The sequence below is a fragment of the Capra hircus genome, chromosome 16, assembly GCF_001704415.2.
Source record: "Capra hircus breed San Clemente chromosome 16, ASM170441v1, whole genome shotgun sequence".
NCBI lineage: Eukaryota > Metazoa > Chordata > Mammalia > Artiodactyla > Bovidae > Capra > Capra hircus.
In genome coordinates, this window is record NC_030823.1 from 44,090,853 (window position 1) to 44,113,195 (window position 22,343).

Sequence of the window (22,343 nt, forward strand, 5' to 3'; positions counted from 1 at the left end):
GCCAGTGGGTGGGGCTGGTACCTGACACAGCTGGCTGCAGGGTCCAGGGTATCTTGAAGCTTGTGCTGGCCTGCTGGTGGACAGGGCCAGGGCCCACCCAGCTGGTCCTAATGTTGGTGCTGGCCTGCTCACATGAGAGCTAGGTCCACAGGCTGCAGGACTGCCTCTCTCCTGCACTGGTGCTTGTCTGCTGGTGGGTGAGGCTGGGCCTGCAGCTACAGCAGGCTTGCTGGTGGCTGAGGCAGGAGGTTCTGGGTCTGCTGCCTGCTGGTGGTGGGAGGAGCTGGATCCCAGAGTCTGTGTGTTTAGGGTCCTGGGTGTCCCAGGTCTAGTGCCTGCACATGGGTGTGTGGGGCCTGGCCCTTGGCCCCTCGGTGGGCAGTCATGCCCAGGGAAAGGTGTGAACTTAGGGGTCTTAAGGCAGACTGTCTGCTCCTGGGTGGGGCTGTGTCCCTGCCTAGTTAGTTGCTTGGCCTGAAATGTCCCAGCACTGGTGCCTAAGGCCATTGGATATGGTTGAGGCTGGGTTTGGAGGCTAATAAGCTGGAGGGAAGATTCTAAAAAGGCACTAGCCAGCAAGGCAGTCCATGTGGTAGAATGAGTGCCCCCAAGTGGCTGCCACCAGTGTTTACATCCTTGAGGGCGAGCTCCCTTTAACTGGCTCCTGCCTCTGGGGAGCTTCCTGGTGGCTCAGATTGTCCAGAATCTGCCAACAATGCAGGGAATCTGAGTTTGATCCCTGGGTCAGGGAGATCCCCTAGAGAAGGAACTGGCTTCCCAGGGGACTCTCCAACTTCAGCCTGTGGGTCTGATCCAGGCTCCTTTCTGATTATTGCTTCTTCCCTGGGTCCTATAGCATGTGAGAGTCCGTGTGCACCTTTTAAGAGTGGGGTCTCTCTTTCCCACACCCCTCTGACTCTCCCCAAAGTAAACCCTGCTGGGCTTCAAAGTCAAACATTCTGAGAGCTCATCTTCCTGGAGAAGGATGCCAAGGCTATGGGGACCAACATGGGGATCAGACCCCATGCTCACTGGGGACAGCCTTGCAATTGCGATTACTCTTTCATTCATCGGTCACCCACTGGGGAATATGCATCTTGACTATACTGTGACTCCCACCACCTACCCGTCTCATGGTCCCTTCTTTATATCATTAGTTGTTCAGTTCAGTTCAGTCGCTCAGTCGTGTCGGACTCTTTGCGACCCCATGAATCGCAGCACACCAGGCCTCCCTGTTCATCACCATCTCCTGGAGCTCACTCAGACTCATGTCCATCGAGTTTGTGATGCCATCCAGCCATCTCATCCTCGGTCGTCCCCTTCTCCTCCTGCCCCCAATCCCTCCCAGCATCAAAGTCTTTTCCAATGCGTCAACTCTTTGCATGAGGTGGCCAAAGTACTGGAGCTTCAGCTTTAGCATCATTCCGTCCAAAGAAATCCCAGGGTTGATCTCCTTCAGAATGGACTGGTTGGATCTCCTTGCAGTCCAAGGGACTCTCAAGAGTCTTTTCCAACACCACAGTTCAAAAGCATCAATTCTTTGGCACTCAGCCTTCTTCACAGTCCAACTCTCACATCCATACATGACCACGGGAAAAACCATAGCCTTGACTAGACAGACCTTAGTCGGCAAAGTAATGTCTCTGCTTTTGAATATGCTATCAAGGTTGGTCATAACTTTTCTTCCAAGGAGTAAGCATCTTTTAATTTCATGGCTGCAGTCACCATCTGCAGTGATTCTGGAGCCCAAAAAAATAAAGTCTGACACTGTCTCCCCATTTATTTCCCATGAAGTGATGGGACCGGATGCCATGATCTTCGTTTTCTGAATGTTGAGCTTTAAGCCAACTTTTTCGCTCTCCTCTTTCACTTTCATCAAGAAGCTTTTTAGCTCCTCTTCACTTTCTGCCATAAGGGTGGTGTCATCTGCATATCTGAGGTTATTGATATTTCTCCTGGCAATCTTGATTCCAGCTTGTGCTTCCTCCAGCCCAGTGTTTCTCATGACGTACTCTGCATATAAGTTAAATCAGCAGGGTGACAATATACAGCCTTGATGTACTCTTTTTCCTATTTGGAACCAGTCTGTTGTTCCATGTCCAGTTCTAACTGTTGCTTCCTGATCTGCATACAGATTTCTCAAGAGGAAGGTTAGGTGGTCTGGTATTCCCATCTCTTTCAGAATTTTCCACAGTTTATTGTGATCCACACAGTCAAAGGCTGTGGCATAGTCAAGAAAGCAGAAATAGATATTTTTCTTGATCTCTGTTGCTTTTTCCATGATCCAGCGGATGTTGGCAATTTGACCTCTGGTTCCTCTGCCTCTTCTAAAACCAGCTTGAACATCAGGGAGTTCATGGTTCACATATTGCTGAAGCCTGGCTTGGAGAATTTTGAGCATTACTTTACTAGCATGTGAGATGAATGCAATTGTGCGGTAGTTTGAGCATTCTTTGGCATTGCCTTTCTTTGGGATTGGAATGAAAACTGACCTTTTCCAGTCCTGTGGCCACTGCTGAGTTTTCCAAATTTGCTGGCATATTGAGTGCAGCACTTTAACAGCATTATCTTTCAGGATTTGAAATAGCTCAACTGGAATTCCATCACCTCCACTAGCTTTGTTCGTAGTGATGCTTTCTAAGGCCCACTTGACTTCACATTCCAAGATGTCTGGCTCTAGATGAGTGATCATATCATCATGATTATCTGGGTCGTGAAGATCTTTTTTGTGCAGTTCTTCCGTGTATTCTTGCCACCTCTTCTTAATATCTTCTGCTTCTGTTAGGTCCATACCATTTCTGTCCTTTATCTAAGCATCTGAATGCAGAGTTCCAAAGAATAGCAAGAAGAGATAAGAAAGCCTTCTTCAGCGACCAATGCAAAGAAATAGAGGAAAACAACAGAATGGGAAAGACTAGAGATCTCTTCAAGAAAATTAAGAGATACCAAGGGAATATTTCATGCAAAGATGGGCTCGATAAAGGACAGAAATGGTATCATTAGTTGTTGAAGATCTTTATTTTTTTGAAAAAAATTTTTTGGCTGCGCTGCTGCATGCGGGCTTCCTCTGGCTGCTGACAATGGGACTAGGCTCCAGTTGTGGCGCACAGGCTTCTCTTGTTGCGGAGCTCAGGCTCTACAGGGCAGGTGGGCTCAGCAGCAGCAGCTCGCGGGCTCTAGAGCATAGGCTCAGTAGCTGTGGCTCCCGGACTCAGCTGCCCCTCGGCATGTGGAATCTTCCTGGACCACGGATCGAACCTGTGTCCCATACGTTGGCAGGTGGATTGATTCATCTCTGAACCACCAGAGACGTCCAACAGAAGATGTAGGTTCTGATCTTTTTTATTGATAGGTGTTCTGGAAACAGCTGCAATTTTAGTTTGCCTGTGGAAGGAGGTGAGCTCACCTCATACATAAAAAGTAACTAAAAATGGACCACAGACTTAGCTATAAAAGCTTAACCTGTAGAATTTCCAAGAGAAAACAGGAGGCCATCTTAGTGACTTCAAGTTAGGCATGAACTTCTTTAAAAAGGATACAAAAAGCACAGCCTACGAAAGAAAAAGTTGATGAACTGAACTTCATCAAAACATTTGCTCTTTAAAATGAAGATAAAGATAAAAAATTGAACAAAAAGACAAGCCACACACAGGGAAGAGAAATGAGTGTTTGATAATAGACTTGTATCCAGAATACACACAGAAATCTTACTACTCAATAAAAAAAACCACAAGCCCCCCTCAAATGGGCAACAGATATGAACATATCTGGATGGCAAATGAATAGACAAGAAGGCAGCCAATAGCATGAATCAATAGTCAAATGAAAACTAAAACCACAGTGAGTTTTTCAGTACACATCTACTTGAATGGCTAAAATTTAAATGATGGACAATGTCCGGTGTTGGCCAGGATGTGTTGTAAACTGGAGTTTTTATATGTGGCTGACAGTGATGCAAACGGTATAGCCTCTTTGGAAAACAGTCTGCAGTTTCTTATAAAGTTAACTATAAACTTACCATGTGACCTAGCAATTTCGTTCCTAGGTATTTAACCAAGAAAAATGACAACATGTGTCCACAAGAAGACTCACACTTACATGTTCACAGCAGTGTTCTTCTTAATAGCCCCAAACTGGAAACAACTGAATAAACCATCAACTGGTGAATGGCTATTCATACAATGCAATTCCACTCGGCAATAGAAAGGAGCAAATTACTGATATGCACAAGATGAATGAATCTCAACAGCTCTCTGCTAACTCAAGAGAACCCTGACACAAAAGACTGCACACTAGATGATTCGATCTATGTGAAATTACAGAAAGAGCAGCGTTACAGTGACAGGAAGTGGATCAGTGCCTGCCAAGAGCCAGAGGATCAGGGACGGGCTCTGACTGCAATGAATCAAAGAAGAACGTTTCCAGGTGGTGGAAACTTCTGTATGGTGACTGTGGTGGTGGTTACACTGCTGTAAATCCTTGTCAGAACTCTTATTTTGTACCCCTAAATGTGGTGAATGTATCATATATAAATATACCTCAATACAGCTTAGAAAAAGCTTTACTTTACTTTCACCCCAGTGCCAACACCTGAAAGCCCGTTAAACAGTGACCTCCTAACCATGGGGTATGAGGACTATGTCATTTTGAGCTACTACCTGATGCTGCAGGGCCCGTTCCTGGCGGAGACACCGAGTGCAGTGATGCTATGGATGGTTTCTTGATAGTAAAACCATCTATCTCAGTCCCACTGCTGCCACGGACACCCTGCCAGAAAGTAAGAACACAAGGAAAGAGACTGAACATCTCAAGCGTCATATTACAGAATAACTGGCAGATCTTCAACTCACATGTTAAACAGAAAAAAAAAGTACATATCAACACATAACTGAGAAGTAAAACATTTTCAGCCTGTCCCCAAGGATATGGTCAAAGTTCCTTTGCATATAATGTTAAACATATGGCTTGTGTGTGTGTGTGTGTGTATATATGAAAAGGTGAAGTCGCTCAGTCGTGTCCGATTCTTTGCGACCCCATGGACTGTAGCCCAGCAGGCTCTTCAGTCCATGGGATTTTCCAGGCAAGAATACTGGAGTGGGTTGCCATTTCCTTCTCCAGGGGATCTTCCTGACCCAGGGATTGAACCTGGGTCTCCCGCATTATAAGCAGACGCTTTACTGTCTGAGCCACCAGGGAAGGGGATCTAGCTCACTGACCAAGGATCGAACCCAGACCTCCTGTAATAGAAGCATGGAATCTTAGCCTCTTGGCCACCAGGGAAGTTCACTACTGCTTTCTGAGCACATTCCAGGGCTTCTGCGGTGTCTCAGATAGTAAAGAATCTGCCTGCAATGCAGAAGACCCAGGTTCAATCCCTGGCTTGGGAAGAGATCTTGATCTAGATTCTTGATCTAGGTCATCAGATTCTGAACATTTGTTAAAAATGGTTATATCTTAAAGTGAGGACTGAAGAAAACCTTAGTGGAAATACTTATGCTTGTCTTGGATCCTATATCTAAATATAGGAAAGTCTTGCCCCGAAGTTTAAACTGACAAATCTGAGAAGGCCTTTTTACATAAAGAGGTGAAAAGTGAAAGGAAAGTGACAGAATTTTTTTCACATAAAATTGATATGTATCAGTATAAAACTATAAACTGCCTACTTTACTGATAAATAATGACAGAAAGGAGCTCTCCCCATACACACCTGCTATCCCACAATTATGTCTGAAAAAGTAAAACTGTTAAATTTATGTCTTGTCCCTACGGCTTGCTCCTAATCTAAATAGTCCATAACCCCAGTTGTAAGAGAACACATTTTTTCTAGGGAATGAACATTTAAGTTTAATACCTAGATATCACATTTTAAAGCAGAGGGGAAATCCAATTCACAAATAAAGTCTGAAAGATAGCACATGGGGGAAAACCTAGCAAAGTATGTAAGAATTCAGGAGATAGAAAATCCTTTCACTGCAGCTTTTTAAATGGAGTCAGGAGGGAATACCGTGTGTTTCTGTGGAACAAAGTCTTAACCTCAGCTGTAATGAAGGTTACCCTCAGCTGTAATGCAGACTAGGTCATTCATCTTGAGCTTCAGCACAAAAACCTTAATTTTAATAAGAGGATGCACAGTTACTTTCTCGTTCGTGTGTTGGAAGTTAGCATCACTTACACACACAGTTTCTGGGGATGCACAGGATCGGGGCCTGTCCTCCTGCAGGAGGTCAAGCTGGAGCATGGAGCTGCTCCCTGAGTTGATGAGGGGGTGTCCTTCATTCCGTGTCTCCCACTTCTCCTCTCTGCTCCTTGGGTTGATGGTTGAAGACAGTGGGCCCGGGTTTGGAGCCACTGCTGATACTGAAGAGAGTATTTCGGAAGAGGGTGCTGCTCCCAAGAAGGGATATGGGGAGAATGACAGTGACGAGAGGGGAGAGAGAGAGGGGTCATGCAGGAAGATGTTCACAAAAGTGTCGAAGTAAGCAGAAGGCAGAGCTGGGAAATACTGCAGGCTGCTAGGCAAAGGTGGCTCAGGCAGCCTTGGCAGTACAGTTATCAAGGCTTCATGTTCTCTGCCAAGGGAGGTCGTGGCTGGGAGGGGAAGAGCTGGGACGAGGCAAGGGGCTGGGCTGGGAACCATCACTGTAGCTGGGAGCGAGGGGCCAGAGGCATGGGGACAGGAGGCGGACGAGGGGCACCAGGGCTGTCCATCCTGGTGGGGACAGAAGTGATCCTTGGCGCTCCTGTCATCCGACCACACGAGAGGCTTCTTTCGCTTGTGTTTCCCCTTTTTGCAACCAGCTGATCGTGTCGGCCTGGAAGCAGAACCTCCTGCAAGATAAAGAGGGAGACGAGTTATAGAAAACTAACCCAGAACAGAAAGACTCCATTGACAGGTAGTGGTAAGCACATTACAAGGAATAAACATTGGTCAATAATAACCATGTCCACTGCAGGAATGACAGAAAGTAGACCTAGAAAGATGGACGAGATCCTGGATACAAGCTGTTGCTATAAAGTAAACCCCATTTCAGCATCTCTCAGCCATTTCCTTACAAGCAAACCTCCTACACTTCATGCCACATCTTCCAGGACTCATGTATGATTCCTAAACTTGATAACTCTGTTGATAAATGGAATATATATATATATTTAATTTTTTTGTAATTAGAGGATAATTGCTTTACAGTGTTGCATTGGTATCTGCTGTAAAACAATGCGAATCAGCCATAAGCATATGTATATCCCCTCCTTCTTGAACCCCCTCCCACACACTCCCACCCCACCCCTCTGGGCTGACACAGAGCACTAGGCTGAGCTTCCCACTAGCTGTCTGTTTTACACATGGTGGTGTATATGTTTCAACCCTACTGTCTTGATTTGTCTCCCCCTTCCTTCCTCCGTCCCATGTCCACAAGTCTGTATGTCTTCATCTGTACTGCTGCCCTGCAAATAGGTTTATCAGTACCATTTTCCAGGTTTATATGGAATATATTTTTTAAAATTTAACTACCTTGAACATACAAATATTTAGCTTTGCTTCTGCTTTCCTGCTGAAGATAGGAGCTATAGGGTGACGACAGAATCTTCTCCCGGAATTTATCTACATAGCTCTGCTCTTCCTTCTGTGTGTGGGCTGACAGCACAGCCTTTGTGAGCCCCGAGTGTTTAAACGCTTCTGCGGCCAGTGGAGCTGGGTGTGTGCTGAGAGTCCAGGGCTCACAGGCCAACGGTATGTGCTCTGCTGGAGTCAATTCCTCTGAAGTGGAAGAAGACAGATTTAATTTTAACTCCAATGGGTTATTTTGCATTTATTTACTTTCACTAATTTAACTCCCTTTCCCAATAAATTTTTACAGTCATTACAATGGCTGGAACATAAAACCTCCATCAATCCAGCAGGTACATTTTATTTTTCGGCCTTGTTTTACACTCTTTGCAAACTTATATATACATTTTGGGCTTCCCTTATGGCTCAGCTGGTAAAGAATCTGCCTGCAGTGTGGGAGACTTGGGTTTGATCCTGTATTGGAAAGAACTGCTGAAGAAGGGAACGGCTACCCACTCCAACATTCTGGCCTGGAGAATTCCATGGACTGTGCAGTCCATGGGGTCACAAAAAGTTGGACATGACTGAGCAACTTTCACTTACTTACATTTCAGAGTTGTAATGCTCAATGTGCACACATTTATTTAGATCCTGCTTTCACTGTAAATATTTTTTATCTCCATGAATTCTTTGAAAAATTATCTCTGGATTAATCTTTCAATGTGTAATATAAATATGTGGTCCAAAAATTAACATGTGTTAGACATTTAGTAGCTTCTCCCCAACCCTAACACCTGCCTGCTGCTGCTGCTAAGTCGCTTCATTCATGTCTGACTCTGTGCGACCCCATAGACGGCAGCCCACTAGGCTCCCCCATTCCTGGGATTCTCCAGGCAAGAACACTGGAGTGGGTTGCCATTTCCTTCTCCAATGCATGAAAGTGAAAAGTGAAAGTGAAGTCGCTCAGTCGTGTCCGACTCTTCGCAACTCCATGGACTGCAGCCTACCAGGCTCCTCCGTCCACGGGATTTTTCAGGCAAGAGTACTGCCTAGTTCTCATTTATTCTCCCCACAGAAATCCTTTTATTTGCTTATTTATCTACTTTCTTTAAGCATCTGTAAATAAGTACAGATAAAGATTCTTATCCCTCTTCCTATATACCCAAAAGGCATATAATCTTGTACACTAACCTGCAGTGTGTCTCTTCATTGAACAATATCCCTTTTATCAGTGCATCACATAGCATTCCACTTTGTGTGCATGCATGCCGCATGCTAAGTTGCTTCAGTTGTGTCTGACTTTTTGCGACCCCATGGACTGTGGCCTGCCAGCCTCCTCTGTCCATAGGATTCCCAGTCAAGAATACTGGAGTCTATTGCCATATCCTTCTCCAGGGGATCTTCCCAACCCAGGGATCAAACCCATGTCTCCTGCACTGGCAGGTGGGTTCTTTACTGATGAGCCACAGGGATGCCCATAACCACCTGTAGACAAACGCTAGGTTGCTTCTAAACATTACTTCTTCCAGGTACAAAAGATTTTACAGCAGACACTGGTGGGTCCTCCCAGCCTCCATTCCCCCTCTCCTCTGTGGTGTGGTACTGAGGTGTGGGTAGGCTTGGTCCCACTCCACTTCCAGAAACGGGCTCTGACTGATCTACGTCAACACACCGGACAGAGGGCTTTAGATTCTGGCCATGATGGAGGAACAGGGACTGGACTGATCTTCTCACCTGAAATAACTAGGAAGGGACAAAATATGTGAAACAATAATTTCTAAGACACAAAACATCCTAAGGGATTGAAAACAAGGTGAACCTCAGGAGCTGAGAGTATGGGGAGGTCACAGTGGCTGGAGATCAGGAAGATGAGTGGAGGGGACAACCACACGAGAGGCCTCCAGACAGCTGTAGAGAACCCCCAAGTCCTCAGCAGTTCATTCATGGGAGGAAAAAAAAATCACCTGAAAGGATCAGACTGAAGCTCACAGCAGGTGGAGAACAGGGCTCGGCCCCACGGCCAGACTAGAAGATCTCATAACCCATATGCACTGGGTAGAATACTCTTAAGGGTCTTGCCTCAGTAGTAGAGAAGAACTAGACCTCCCTACACTGCTCTGTTCCTGTCTAAGCAATTTTAAAAGCAAAGCCTGAGAAGATCCATCTGTTTCCATGAAGCTAAACTGGGTCCCAGAATAAAGCTCAACAATGTTAATAGGAGTATTTGGCACCCATTCACAGCATCTGCGATCCCATCAAAGACTACTTGGCATGCAAAGAAGCAGGAAGACACAGCCCACAAAAAGGAGAAAAATCAATCATGAAAAACCAACCCGGGGCGGCGAGAGAACTAGAACTGGAAGACAGAACGTTAATGGTTATACTGTATTTCACACAGTCACAGGGAAGATATTTTAATTATGCTATATAAGCACATACAAGATATTAAAAAGACTCAAATAGAACTTCTAGAAATGAAAACTATCATATGTGAGATGGAAAAGGTACTGAACGGAAATAATGACAGATTTTACAATAGAAAACACTAGTGAACCTGAAGACACAGCAATAGAGACTGTCCCAAAATGAAACAAAGACCTAAAAAAATGAAAAGGTTTAAATGAACAGAGCATCAGTGGACTGTGACACAACTTCAAGCAGCCTATATACATAGAACTTGAGTCCCAGAAAAAGGGGAAACAGAAAAAATATTTTAAAAATAAGGGAAGAAGTTTCTTCAATTTGATGGAAACAATAAAACTACAAATCCAAGAAGCCAAATAAACTCCAAGTATAAAAAACATGAAGAACACTACATCCTGGAACATTAAAATCAGACTGTCGAAATAAATGATGAGTAGAAAATCTTACATGCAGCCAGACGTGGCGTATAATATTATGCAAACAATATAGATGACAGAAGATTTCCTGTCAGAAACAATGCAAATGAGGATTCAGGAGAACAGCATCTCGAAGGTACTGAAAGATAAACACTGTCACCCTAGAATTCTATGATCTGTTAAAATGTGTTTAAAACATGAACCTGAAATAGAGACACTTTCAGATGCACAAAAATGTAAAGGATTCATCACTGGTAGACCTGTACTACAAGAGATAAAAGGAATGCCTTAGGCAGAAGAAGAATGATACCAGATAAATCTACATAAAGGAATGAAAAACACTGAGAGATGAGTAAAGGGGTAAACACTTAAATTTCTTTAAAAGATAATAATTACATAAAAATAATAACAACATAGGGTGGGATTTCTAACACATGTAGAAATATATGCCAATAGACAAAGACCAAGGTGGGTAAATGGGAGTACAGTATTTTAAGTTTTTTTATACATGAAGAGGTATAATATCTCTAGAAGACAGACTGTGAAAAATTAAATGCATACACCATAAACTCTAAAGCAACAACTAAAATAAACACCACTTTAAAAGTAAAAGGTTAGAAAATGATATAAGATTAATTAAAAAAAAGCTAGAGTGAATATATTAATACAGACAAAGTATATTTTAGAGGAAAGAAAATACAAGGGATAAAGAAAGACATTTCACAGTGATAAAAGGATCAATTAATCAAAAGGACAAAACAATTCTAAACAAGACCCTGATGCTGGGAAAGATTGAGGGCAGGAGGAGAAGGGGATGACAGAGGATGAGATGGTTGGATGGCACCACTGACTCAACAGACATGAGTTTGAGCAAACTCTGGGAGATGGTGGAGGACAGGGAAGCCTGGCGTGCTGCAGTCCATGGGGTTGCATAGCAATGAGTCAGACACAGCTTAGCGACTGAACAACAGCAGCATGCACAAATTAAGACAGCTTCAAAATGCACAAAGCAAAAACCAATAAAACAGCAATGAGAAACAGACAAACCCACAATTACGGCCAGAGGCTTCAACACCCCTTCTGAGATATAAGTATTCAGAAAATCAGTGGACAGAGAATAACTGAACAAACTATCAACCAACCTGACCTAGTTTACACACTGATAGAATATTCAACCCAACAGAGGCAAAATAAACATCCTTTTCAAGTGAATACACAACATTTACCAAGACAGACCATATTATAGACCATAAAACTAGTCTCAATAAATTTAGGAGTTCAAGTTTCGTATTTTCTCTGACCACAATGGGATTAAATTAGAAATCAATAAAGAAGTATGGAATATCTCTAAATGCTTCCTAAATAATATATGATGATACATATGAAAATATAAAATATCTCAAAGAAAATATTGAAAGGAATATTCGGCAGCATTTGAACATGATGAAAATGAAACAAAATACATCAAAATGTGTGAAATGCAGCTGAGAGTAAAAGGAAAGCTTATACTCAAATCCACTAAGGAGGAAAAATGTCTGAAATCAATGACTTCAGCTTCCATCTTAAGAAACTCAAAAAACAAAAGTAAGGTAAAACAAAAATAAGCAGGAATTTCCCTGGTGGTCCAGTGGTTAAGACTCTGCACACCCAATGCAAGAGGCCTGGGTCAATCCCTGGTCAGGGAACCACAGAATTGATATTATTTTTTCCTTAAATGTTTGCTCAAACCACTAGTAAAGCCATTTGGGCTTGGAGTTTTCTTGGAGAAGTTTTTATCAACAACTTCAGTTTTTTAAATAGATATGAGGTTATTCAGGCTTTCTACCTCTTGAGTGATTTTAGTGTATATCTCTCAAACAATTGGTCAATTTTGTCCAAGTTGTCAAGTTTATTGGGAAAACTTGTTTATAATGTTAAGTTGTTATTCTTTGGATATCTAACGATGGTAGGATCTCTAGGGATGTTTCCTCTATCATTTCTGAAATTGATAACTTATATCTTCCCTTTTTTTTTTTTTTTTCCTGATCAGGCTTACTAGAGTTTGATCAATTTCATTGCTCTTTGCAAAGAACCAGCTTAAAATTTTATTATTTTTCTCTATTAGTTTTCTGTTTTCTACTTAAAAATTTTTTACTCTGATTGTTATTATTCTCTTTCTTCTGCTTCATTTTTTAAAATTTGGCTGCACTGGGTGTCCCAACTCATCATCAGGATATGGTGTAAACCCCAGGAATATGGGCTTCCCAGAAAGCAAAAGACAGATGCAGCTTAAGACCACCTGGGCTCTGATTCTGCTTTCCCTCCTTAGAATAAAGAGGTGGACCTGCAGCTAAGACTGGTGTAAGATCAGGAGAAATGCTTATCAGTAAATACTGCTTATTCCTTAAATGAAAGCATACAGATTTCAGTATGAATTCTTTCAAAGCAGTATTAAGACCAAAATATACAGTCTTTTTTTGGCGCAGTCAAAAAAAGAGGTTTCTGTGTCAGGTAAGACCCCACCATGCATGGACTGACTGTGTCACTGACTGCTCCATACCCACATGGGTGTCCGAAGCATTAAGAACGCGTACACTAAAAGATATGCATCTGCTCTCATCCTGAGGGACTAGTTCAATTCCAATATAAGTCTACCTATGGCTAATTAGAAATAATAGAAAAATATGTAGAAATAAACTAATCTCACAATAGCTGTGTCTTTTTCTGGTCTTTTCCCACCATCCACAGTCCACTTGTCAATATAATGCTCCGCATCTCAAAGGGTGGCATGAGGATTAAGAGAATTAATTTATATGAAGAACTAAGGGCAGGGGATGGTATACAGTAACAGCTCAGCACATGTTCACTTATATTCCACTGAAGACTAGTAAAGATAAGTTAGACACAATCTGAAAACCTGATTGAACATGTTTATCACCATTTCCTTACCTACCAAATCCTTATGAAGAATGCAAAAGTCAAAAGGGCAGGTGAGAGCAAAACGGAGTAAAAAGGAGACATCAGAATAATTTACTAAGTCACTATGTTAAAGGAAGAAAGAGAGCTTCAAACATACACTCCTCATTTATAAGACTAATACAAAAATTTGAATGTGTTTATATGTATAATCCACCTAGTCACCATTGCAGTCCAAATTCAAAATGAACACACTCTTTCAAGGTCAGCAACAAAGTGGCCCAAGGCAGTCTCAACAATAATTGCATTAATAATGGTGAAGACTAATTGATGGCTTACTACTGCATACCAGGTACCATCCCAGGTGCTTCATGTGTGTCAGAAGAGATGACTGGCAAATGACCTAACCAGCAGATACAGTCCAAAATATGCTGACCATTATAAATGTGATGATATTTCCAAAAATACTTTACCTGGAACAAAATATCCATCCTAAACATCTTTACTAAGTAAATGGTATTAAAGACTGGTTCTTACAATGGTTGTACTTCACGGTGAGTGTATTCTAAAGTAAAGGCTACCAGGGTACCTGAGTCTGGTGGTGGGATGTCGACAAGGACACTGCTGGAGCTGCACTGGCTGGTGTCCAGGCTCAGAGTCACTGTGCTCAGGGTCCACGGAGCTCCTCCTTCAGCATCTGTGGACTGTCCCTTAGTGGGCATTTCTGATGCAGGTACAGCTGGGATCTGAGAAACAGCTGATGTAATAGTGAAAGGAAAAATTCTCAACAGGAAATTCATATTAAAAACCTGAACAGTTTACAGACGTTTATAACCAGTAAGTTGAAACCTATTGGCTATGTAGAGGCAATATGAAACTAGGATTGTTTGTGATTACAATGAAATTATTAAAGGCAAAAGATGAAAGAAAAACAGGGCTTCCCTGGTGGCTCTGTGGTTAAGAATCTACCTACCAATGCAGGGGACATGGGTTCGATCCCTGGTCTGGGAAGATCCCACATGCTGCAGAGCAGCTAAGCCCGTGAGCCACAACTACTGAGCCTGCGAGCTCTAGAGCCCGTGAGCTGCAACTACTGAAGCCGATGTGCCTGGGGCCTGTGCTCCGCAGCAAGAGAAACCACTGCAATGAGAAGCCCAAGCTCTGCAACAAAAGCCCCTACTCGCTGCAGCTAGAGAAAGCTCACGTGCACAGTGAAGACCCAGTGCAGCCTAAAGTAGTAAAACAAATACATTATTTAAAATGCCCCCGCCCCAAAAAAAAGACGAAAGAGAAACATAGAGGGGTGGCTCTCTTGATCCAACTATGGAAGACACCCCTCTCACCTTGCAGTGCCTGGATGTCATCTGCTCTGTGGCTTTGTCTGTCCTCTTCTGAGGATGAGGAAGTTGTATTTGTAGAGGAGATACACTTCCTCTTCAAAACTGGGATGTGGTAGCTCTTCAGGTACCTGCATATTAATAATTTGGCCATGTATTCCTACCTGCCCCCAATGTGGGCACCTCTCACCTCTCTGCTTTCCTTATGCCATTTCTGTTTGGGATATTTCACTGTCTTCTTGGGTGAAGTCTTCCCTGACCATCTGGGCCCCCATCAAGGGATTCTTATATATTCCCTTCTATGGTCCTGCACTGGTTTTCACAACTTAATTCTTATGAGCACAGGTCTTGTCTTCTCAACTATATTCAAAGAAGGGAAGCATCTTCTCACTTTCTGGATCCCCTGAACTGTTCAATTTATTATGCATTGTAGGTGGCATGTATCTACTGACCTATAGTGAAAAATCAAGACAATAGCTGGTGAAAAATCAAGACAACAGCTATTAAAAATTATATAAAGCCTCCATAGTGACAACACACACTTCTGGAAAAACTAACACGTTATCAAAGCTTGTGTCTCATACCTGATAACACTATCAATACAGTTTATCTGCTGATAGGATGGGCTACGCTGAACCTTTCTCAAATCCTCACAGGACTCAGTGTAGATGCTATTATTTTTCACTGTCTGGAAGGAAGAGGAGGTCTTCTGCTCATCTGAAATAGAATGAAAGGATGTCCAGTTAAAAATATATTCTTGAGAACATGTACTTATTTAGCAAAATTAAATCATGATATTTTGGGATTCTGAAGGAAATCAGTCCTGGGATTTCTTTGGAAGGAATGATGCTAAAGCTGAAACTCCAGTACTTTGGCCACCTCATGCAAAGAGTTGACTCATTGGAAAAGACTCTGACGCTGAGAGGGATTGGGGGCAGGAGGAGAAGGGGACGACAGAGGATGAGATGGCTGGATGGCATCACTGATTCGATGGACGTGAGTCTGAGTGAACTCTGGGAGGTGGCGGGGACAGGGAGGCCTGGCGTGCTGCGATTCATAGGGTCGCAAAGAGTTGGACACGGCTGAGCGACTGAACTGAACTGATATGGTACTTCAGAATAGACACGATCAATATTATATAGCTATTAAAACTGAGCTCAGATTGAAATGAGCAGATATAGAAAGATACCACACAGAACAGTTACATGAACAATCCCATTTGTACCTTTTAAAAAAGGAGTGAAACAAATGTTTCAGGCAAAGATTATCAAGGAACAAACACGTGAAAGGTGAAAGGCTGATGGGGACTTTTACAGTGTTACTACCTGTACAACTGATGGATCCTGGTATCACTAAGCAGGGGGTGACAGACGCAGTGCCTTCTTATGTGTGGTGACAGAAAGTGCATGGCACTGCCTGTGCTGAATTGGTATCCAACAGAACATTCTATGATGACAGAACTGTATTTTATCTATACTGTCCAACCTGGTAGCCATTAACACCACACCCAGCAACCAAGCACTTGCAGTGTGGCTACAACAAAAGAGGAACTACCTTTTACGTTTTATTTATTTGTAACTTAATTGGTTTTAAATTGCAAAATGTGGCTGCTGCTACTCTGACTTATTTCACACAGCACAGTTCTCCTAAAGTCCTTTTGCTGTCACAAGCAAAGAATTTCATTCTTTTTATGGCCAAGTAGTATTCTATTCTCTATATATACCAGTTCCTTTATCCATTCATCCATGGATACACACTTAGGTTGTTTCAATGTCTTGGTTATTGGAAATAATTCTGCAATGAACATAGTGATGCATATATCTTTTCAAATTAGTGTTTTCATTTTCTTCAGATAAATACTCATAAATGAGACTGCTGGATTATATGGTAGCTTCATTTTTAATTTTTTGAGGAACCGCCATACTTTTTTCCACAGTGGCTGCACCAATTTACATTCCCATCAATAGTATAAAAGGGTTCCCTTTCCTCCAGGTCCTCACCAACACTTGCTATTTCTTGTCCTTTTGATGGCCATTCTGATGGGTGTAAGGTGACATTTCATTGTGGTTTCGATATGCTGTGGTCTCCAACTATAGCTGTGGATTCGTTTATTTCTCCTTGAAGTTTTTATCAATTTTTGCTTCATAGTACATATTTTGAAGCTCTGGCATTAGGTGCATCAACAGGCTTGGTTTGTTCTCAGAGAATCAATTTCTTAGTCTTTATGCAATACTGCTCTGAAAGCCTCGTTCTAAAGGCTACTGTGTCTGACCTTAGTACAGTGCGTTACAGTTTTCTGACTCCTGTTAGCATGGCATATCTTTTCTAACCTTTAATATTCAAAATGGGTTTTGTTGACAATATACAGTTGCATCTTGCTTTTCCATCCAATTTGACAATTTGTCTTTTCACTGGTATATTGAGATCACTCACATATGATGTGACCAATGCTGTTGGATTAAACTGTACCCCTTTTCAAAAATTTTAGGAGGATAATTATAATATTGTGATGTTTTTTTGCCATACCTCTTGCTAGTTGTTTTCCATTTGTTCCATCTGGGTTTTTTGGTTTGTTTCTTTTTTCTTCCTTTTCTGTCTCACTTGGGTTAAGTGTTTTAAATTACATTTTACCAAGTCTACTGACATTATTTACACTTCTTTAAAAATTTTTACTAATAATTATCCTGAAGTTTATACACATATTGTAAGAAGTCAGTTTCTATCTCATCAATATACTCCAAATAATAAAATGTGGGAGGAATTTTACAACAGTATATTCCTAATACCTAGCTCCTGTTCTTTGCAGTATTTTTTACACACATTATAAATGCAAAATATTCTTTTTGCTTTAGTCAGTTACCTTTTAGAGCAACTAAAAATAAGTGAAAAATAATATGTATTTTATCTTAAGTGCATAAGTATTAGCCACCCATATCTGACTCTTTGTGACCCCATGGACTATAACCAGCCAGGCTCCTCCATCCACGGACTTCTCCAGGCAAAAATGCTAGAGTGGGTAGCCATTCCCTTCTCCAGAGGATCATTCTGACACAGGGATTGAACCCGGGTCTCCTGCATTGCAGGCAGATTCTTAACCATTTGAGCTACCAGGGAAGCCCTGGGCATTTCATCTTACTTTATTCCATTTCCAGAGCTCTTCATCTTCATGTGGATCCAAGTTTTATGTCTGGCATCATATTCCTTCTTCCTTTACAAATTCCTTCAGGACTCTTACAGAACAAATTTACTGCTGGCAGTAAATTCCTGTAGCTTTTGTTTGAGAAAAATCTTTATATCTCCATTTCTGAAAGATACTTCCCACTAGGTGTATAATTCTGCATTTATGGTCTGCTCCTTTGAAGATTTTACTGTCTTCTAACATTCATGGTTTCTGAAGAAATGTATACTGTAATTTTTATTCTTATCCTTCTTTCTCTGTTTATAATCTTTTTCTTTTGGCTACCTTCAATATATTCTCTTGGTTTTATTTTAGTTTGAATATGATATGCCCAAGCATTTTTATTTTTTTTTATTTATTTTTTTTTTTTGGTATCTATGCTACTTGATGTTCTTTGAATGTGGAAAATCTCAGCCATTATTTCAAGTATTCTTCCTGGGATTCCAATTACTCCTCCTAGATCATTTAATCCTGTCCTCAAATTCTTTTTTTTTTGGCTGAGCCACATGGCATGCAGGATCTTAGTTCCTCAATCAAGGATTGAACCCACACCTGCTGCACTGGAGTCAACCGCTGGGCAGCCAGGGAAGTACACCTAAATTCTTAAGAGGTTCTACCCTGTATGTCCTGTTCTCTGTTTCAGCTTGCGTCATTTTTATTTATCCACCTTCAAGTTCACTGATTCTCTTCTTAGTTGAGTGCCCATCAATGGCATTCACTTACCTCCAGCGTTGCTAGCATCTGCACTTGATCCTTCCTTTTATATCGCCTCTCTATGCTGCGATTCCTTATGTGGTTTTGCATGTTGCCTACCTTATCCTTTGGAGCCTGTATTCATTATTCAGTTATTTCCAGTGTCTGTGTCCTGCCTGACTCTTGTTCCGATGACTGTTTTGTCTCTTAGGAGGTTTTTTCCTTGCTTTTCATATGTTTCACAATTTGCTGAGCACTGAACATATTATATAAGACAGTAGGGACTGGGCATGGCTTCCCTTCCACTACATCAGAGTCAATCTAATTAAGCTTTAGGCCAGGCTAAAGGTCTGCTGTTGCTGTGATCTCATTCAGTGTACGGCAGCTTTCAGACCCCTCCAGTGTCACTCTGCCTCAGGCTGTGGCTGGTCTCCTGAGAGCTCCTCTTTTCCAACGTCTGCTCCACTTTCAGTCTTGGGCTTCCCTTTACACTGTGCCTCGGAGAAGGTCCGCCTCTTGCAGGTGACAAGATTCAGTTGGTTACAGGATCTAGCACTTAGTCCACTTCATGTAAGCATGTGCCTCTCCTCAGATTACAGGCCTGCTGGCTGTCCTGTACCCTCAGCACTCTGATGGGTTCAAGAAAGATCATGAACTTAATGCCTGTCTGGGCTTTTTCCCTGTTAAGTTTGGAATGAGTTAGTTCAGTTTATGAGTCATCTTTTACCTGGGCTTTGTGTCACCCCTGCAGCGGAACATTCAATTTCCCCTAATTTCCCCAATTGTCTGGCAGCAGGTTATTGATCAGTATGTACAGCTGATGAAGGGACTTTACATGTCTCTGTTGTTCTCTGTCCTGTCATAATACACTTAAAAGTTTCCCTTCTTAAGTGTGTCTGAGTGCTCAGTTGCGTCTGACTCTTTGCTACCCCATGGACTGTAGCCCACCAGGCTCTGCTGTCCATGGGGTTTCCCAGGCAAGAATGGTAGAGTGGATTGCCATTTCCTTCTTCAGGGGACCTTCCTTCTCCCAGGGATTGAACCCATGTCTCTTGTGTCTCCTGCATGGGCAGGTGGATTCTTTACCACTGTGCCACCTGGGATGCCCTATTATTCTTTCTTATTCTTTTCTAAAGCATGACCTGCCTTTACAAAAAGGGTCAACATGTATACTTAAAACCTTGCGTTCTTGTGTGCTGCAGCACCCTGTCTACAAAACATGCATACAATGACCATTATTTTCCTTTTCATTGGTGTATGTTTCTACTCAATTTCTAATACTGAAACTATAACATTTTCCATCTGTAAGTTGTATCCCTGTTCTCTTGAGTAATAAAGATTTTTTTTTTTAACTAGCTCTTTAAACTTGTAGGTCTTAAAATGTTAATAAAATCAAGATGCCCAAGTAATATCAGTTCTCTGAGGTTATTCCAAATGGCAACAGATTTTTCCCCAGAGTCACATCCCAGGTGTGCTCACTAAATCTAACACATATGTTAGAAAATGTGAGTTTCTAATAGGAACATAAGTACACAGAGTCACCTATAGCTTGAATTTTATAAAATAGTGAACAAAGTTCTGATGTCTGCTTAGATATACAGCTTCAAACAACAGTACTGGTGGTATTGCCAGGCCAATGGTAGATAATAAGAAGCTGGATAAAGCCGAAGCTTAGAAAGAATTTCTACTCTGAGAAGAAATTCCAGAGGTCAGGACACAAAAATCTCATGAACATGAGATCAGAGGTCAAGGCAGCAGCAGGTAGCACTACCTGGATCAGACAATGAAGAAAACGTTTAGAGATTTTAGATTTAAAATCTCCCCAAAGAATTTTTATCTGCCAGGACATGGGATAGTGATAAAGAGCAAAAAAGATATTTAAGATAAATCCTTTTGTGGAGGAGATCGGATGGTCTCAAGCGACAAAAAGTGTTGTCATTTCTATCTTGTGCCCTTACGTCTACAGCAAAAGAAACACACAGAAACATGAATCCTTCTGTCCAGGTGAAGAAAAAGTAAAAAAAACCCAAAGTAAAGGACTTTCTGTATCCAGAGGGCTTCCTATGGGCTCCCAGTGATACCACTCGTAGGAGCCACAGTTTGATATTTTTCTTGTGGAAATCATGTCAAGTCCCAAAAAACATAGCTACTTTATTATTACTGACTTTAGGTAAGATTTCACCCTATTGTGTAAAACACCCATTTGACAATGGTAGAGACTGTCAGTAACATTTAGGTGACCCAAATCTACAATAGCTTCCAACATTATATTAATATTTGGGGAGAAAAATTAGAAGAGAAATTTACGTAAGTAATGAAGTTATGAAACATATATATGTGAAGTGAGGTGAAGTGAAAGTCACTCAGTTATATCTGACTTTTTGTGACCACATGGACTGTAGCCTGCCAGGCTCTTCCATCCATGAAATTCTCCAGGCCAGAATACTGGAGTGGCTAGCTGTTCCCTCCTCCAGGGGATCTTTCCAGCCCAGGGTTCGAACCCAAGTCTCCCAGATTCTTTACCATCTGAGCCACCAGGGAAGCTCGTGTGTGTCTGTCTCTGTGTGTATAGATATATCAGTTTCGGGTGAGTCGCTCAGTCATGTCTGACTCTTTGCAACCCAATGAACTGTAGCATGCCAGGCCTCCTTGTCCATCACCAACTCCCGGAGTTCACCCAAACTCATGTCCATTGATCGGTGATGCCATCCAATCATCTCATCCCGTCATCCTCTTCTCTTCCTGCCCTCAATCTTTCCCAGCATCAGGGTCTTTTCAAATGAGTCGGCTCTTTGTGTCAGGTGGCCAAAGTATTGGAGTCTCAGCTTCAACATCAGTCCTTCCAATGAACACCCAGGACTGATCTCCTTTAGGATGGACTGGTTGAATCTCCTTGCAGTCCAAGGGACTCTCAAGAGTCTTCTCCAACACCACAGTTCAAAAACATCAATTCTTTGGCACTTAACTTTCTTTATAGTCCAACTCTCACATCCATACATGACTACTGGAAAAACCATAGCCTTGACTAGACAGACCTCTGTTTACAAAGTAATGTCTCTGCTTTTTAATATGCTGTCTAGGTTGGATTTCTCTGGTGGCTCAGGCAGTAAAGCATCTACCTAAAACGCGGGAGACCAGGGTTCGATCCCTAGGTCGGGAAGATCCCCTGGAGAAGGAAATGGCAACCCACTCCAGTATTCTTGCCTGGAAAATCCCATGGATGGAGGAGCCTGGTGGGCTACAGTCCATGGGGTCACTACGAGTCGGACACGACTGAGCGACTTCACTTTCACTTTCAGGTTGGTCATCTTTCCTTCCAAGGAGTAAGCGTCTTCTAATTTCATGGCTGCAGTCACCATCTGTAGTGATTTTGGAGCCCCCCAAAATAAAGTCAGCTACTGTTTTTCCGTCTATTTGCTATGAAGTGATGGGACCAGATGCCATGGTCTTAGTTTTCTGAATGCTGAGCTTTAAGACAACTTTTTCACTCTCCTCTTTCACTTTCATCAAGAGGCTTTTTAGCTCCTCTTCACTTTCTGCCATAAGGGTGGTGTCATCTGCATATCTGAGGTTATTGATATTTCTCCCGGCAATCTTCATTCCAGCTTGTGCTTCCTCCAGCCCAGCTCTTCTCATGATGTACTCTGCATGTAAGTTAAATAAGCAGGGTGACAATATACAGCCTTGACGGACTCCTTTTCCTATCTGGAACCAGTCTGTTGTTCCATGTCCAGTTTTAACTGTTGCTTCCTGACCTGCATATAGGTTTCTCAAGAGGCAGGTCAGGTGGTCTGGTATTCCCATCTCTTTCAGAATTTTCCACAGTTTATTATGATCCTGTACAAAGCCTCCTG

The 22,343-nt window shown here is 42.2% G+C and overlaps 1 protein-coding gene across 4 annotated transcripts in view; it reads right to left on the reverse strand.

The window, feature by feature from the left end:
• The window catches only part of PER3 (period circadian clock 3), a 69,671-nt gene that overhangs the window by 11,136 nt on the left and 36,192 nt on the right, over positions 1-22,343 (reverse strand). For 3 of the 4 annotated variants that reach the window (XR_001919294.1, XR_001296649.2, XM_005690741.3), the window contains 6 exons: positions 15,203-15,335; positions 14,625-14,749; positions 13,871-14,038; positions 7,511-7,756; positions 6,173-6,828; positions 4,659-4,767 (listed from right to left, as the gene is read on the reverse strand). Coding sequence is in view for 1 of the 4 variants with exons in the window: in XM_005690741.3 (XP_005690798.2) it covers positions 4,659-4,767; positions 6,173-6,828; positions 7,511-7,756; positions 13,871-14,038; positions 14,625-14,749; positions 15,203-15,335 (1,437 nt within the window). In the remaining 3 variants the exon portion in view is untranslated. The remainder of the gene's footprint in view (positions 1-4,658; positions 4,768-6,172; positions 6,829-7,510; positions 7,757-13,870; positions 14,039-14,624; positions 14,750-15,202; positions 15,336-22,343) is intronic. The other variant, XR_001919295.1, reaches the window with a different exon arrangement.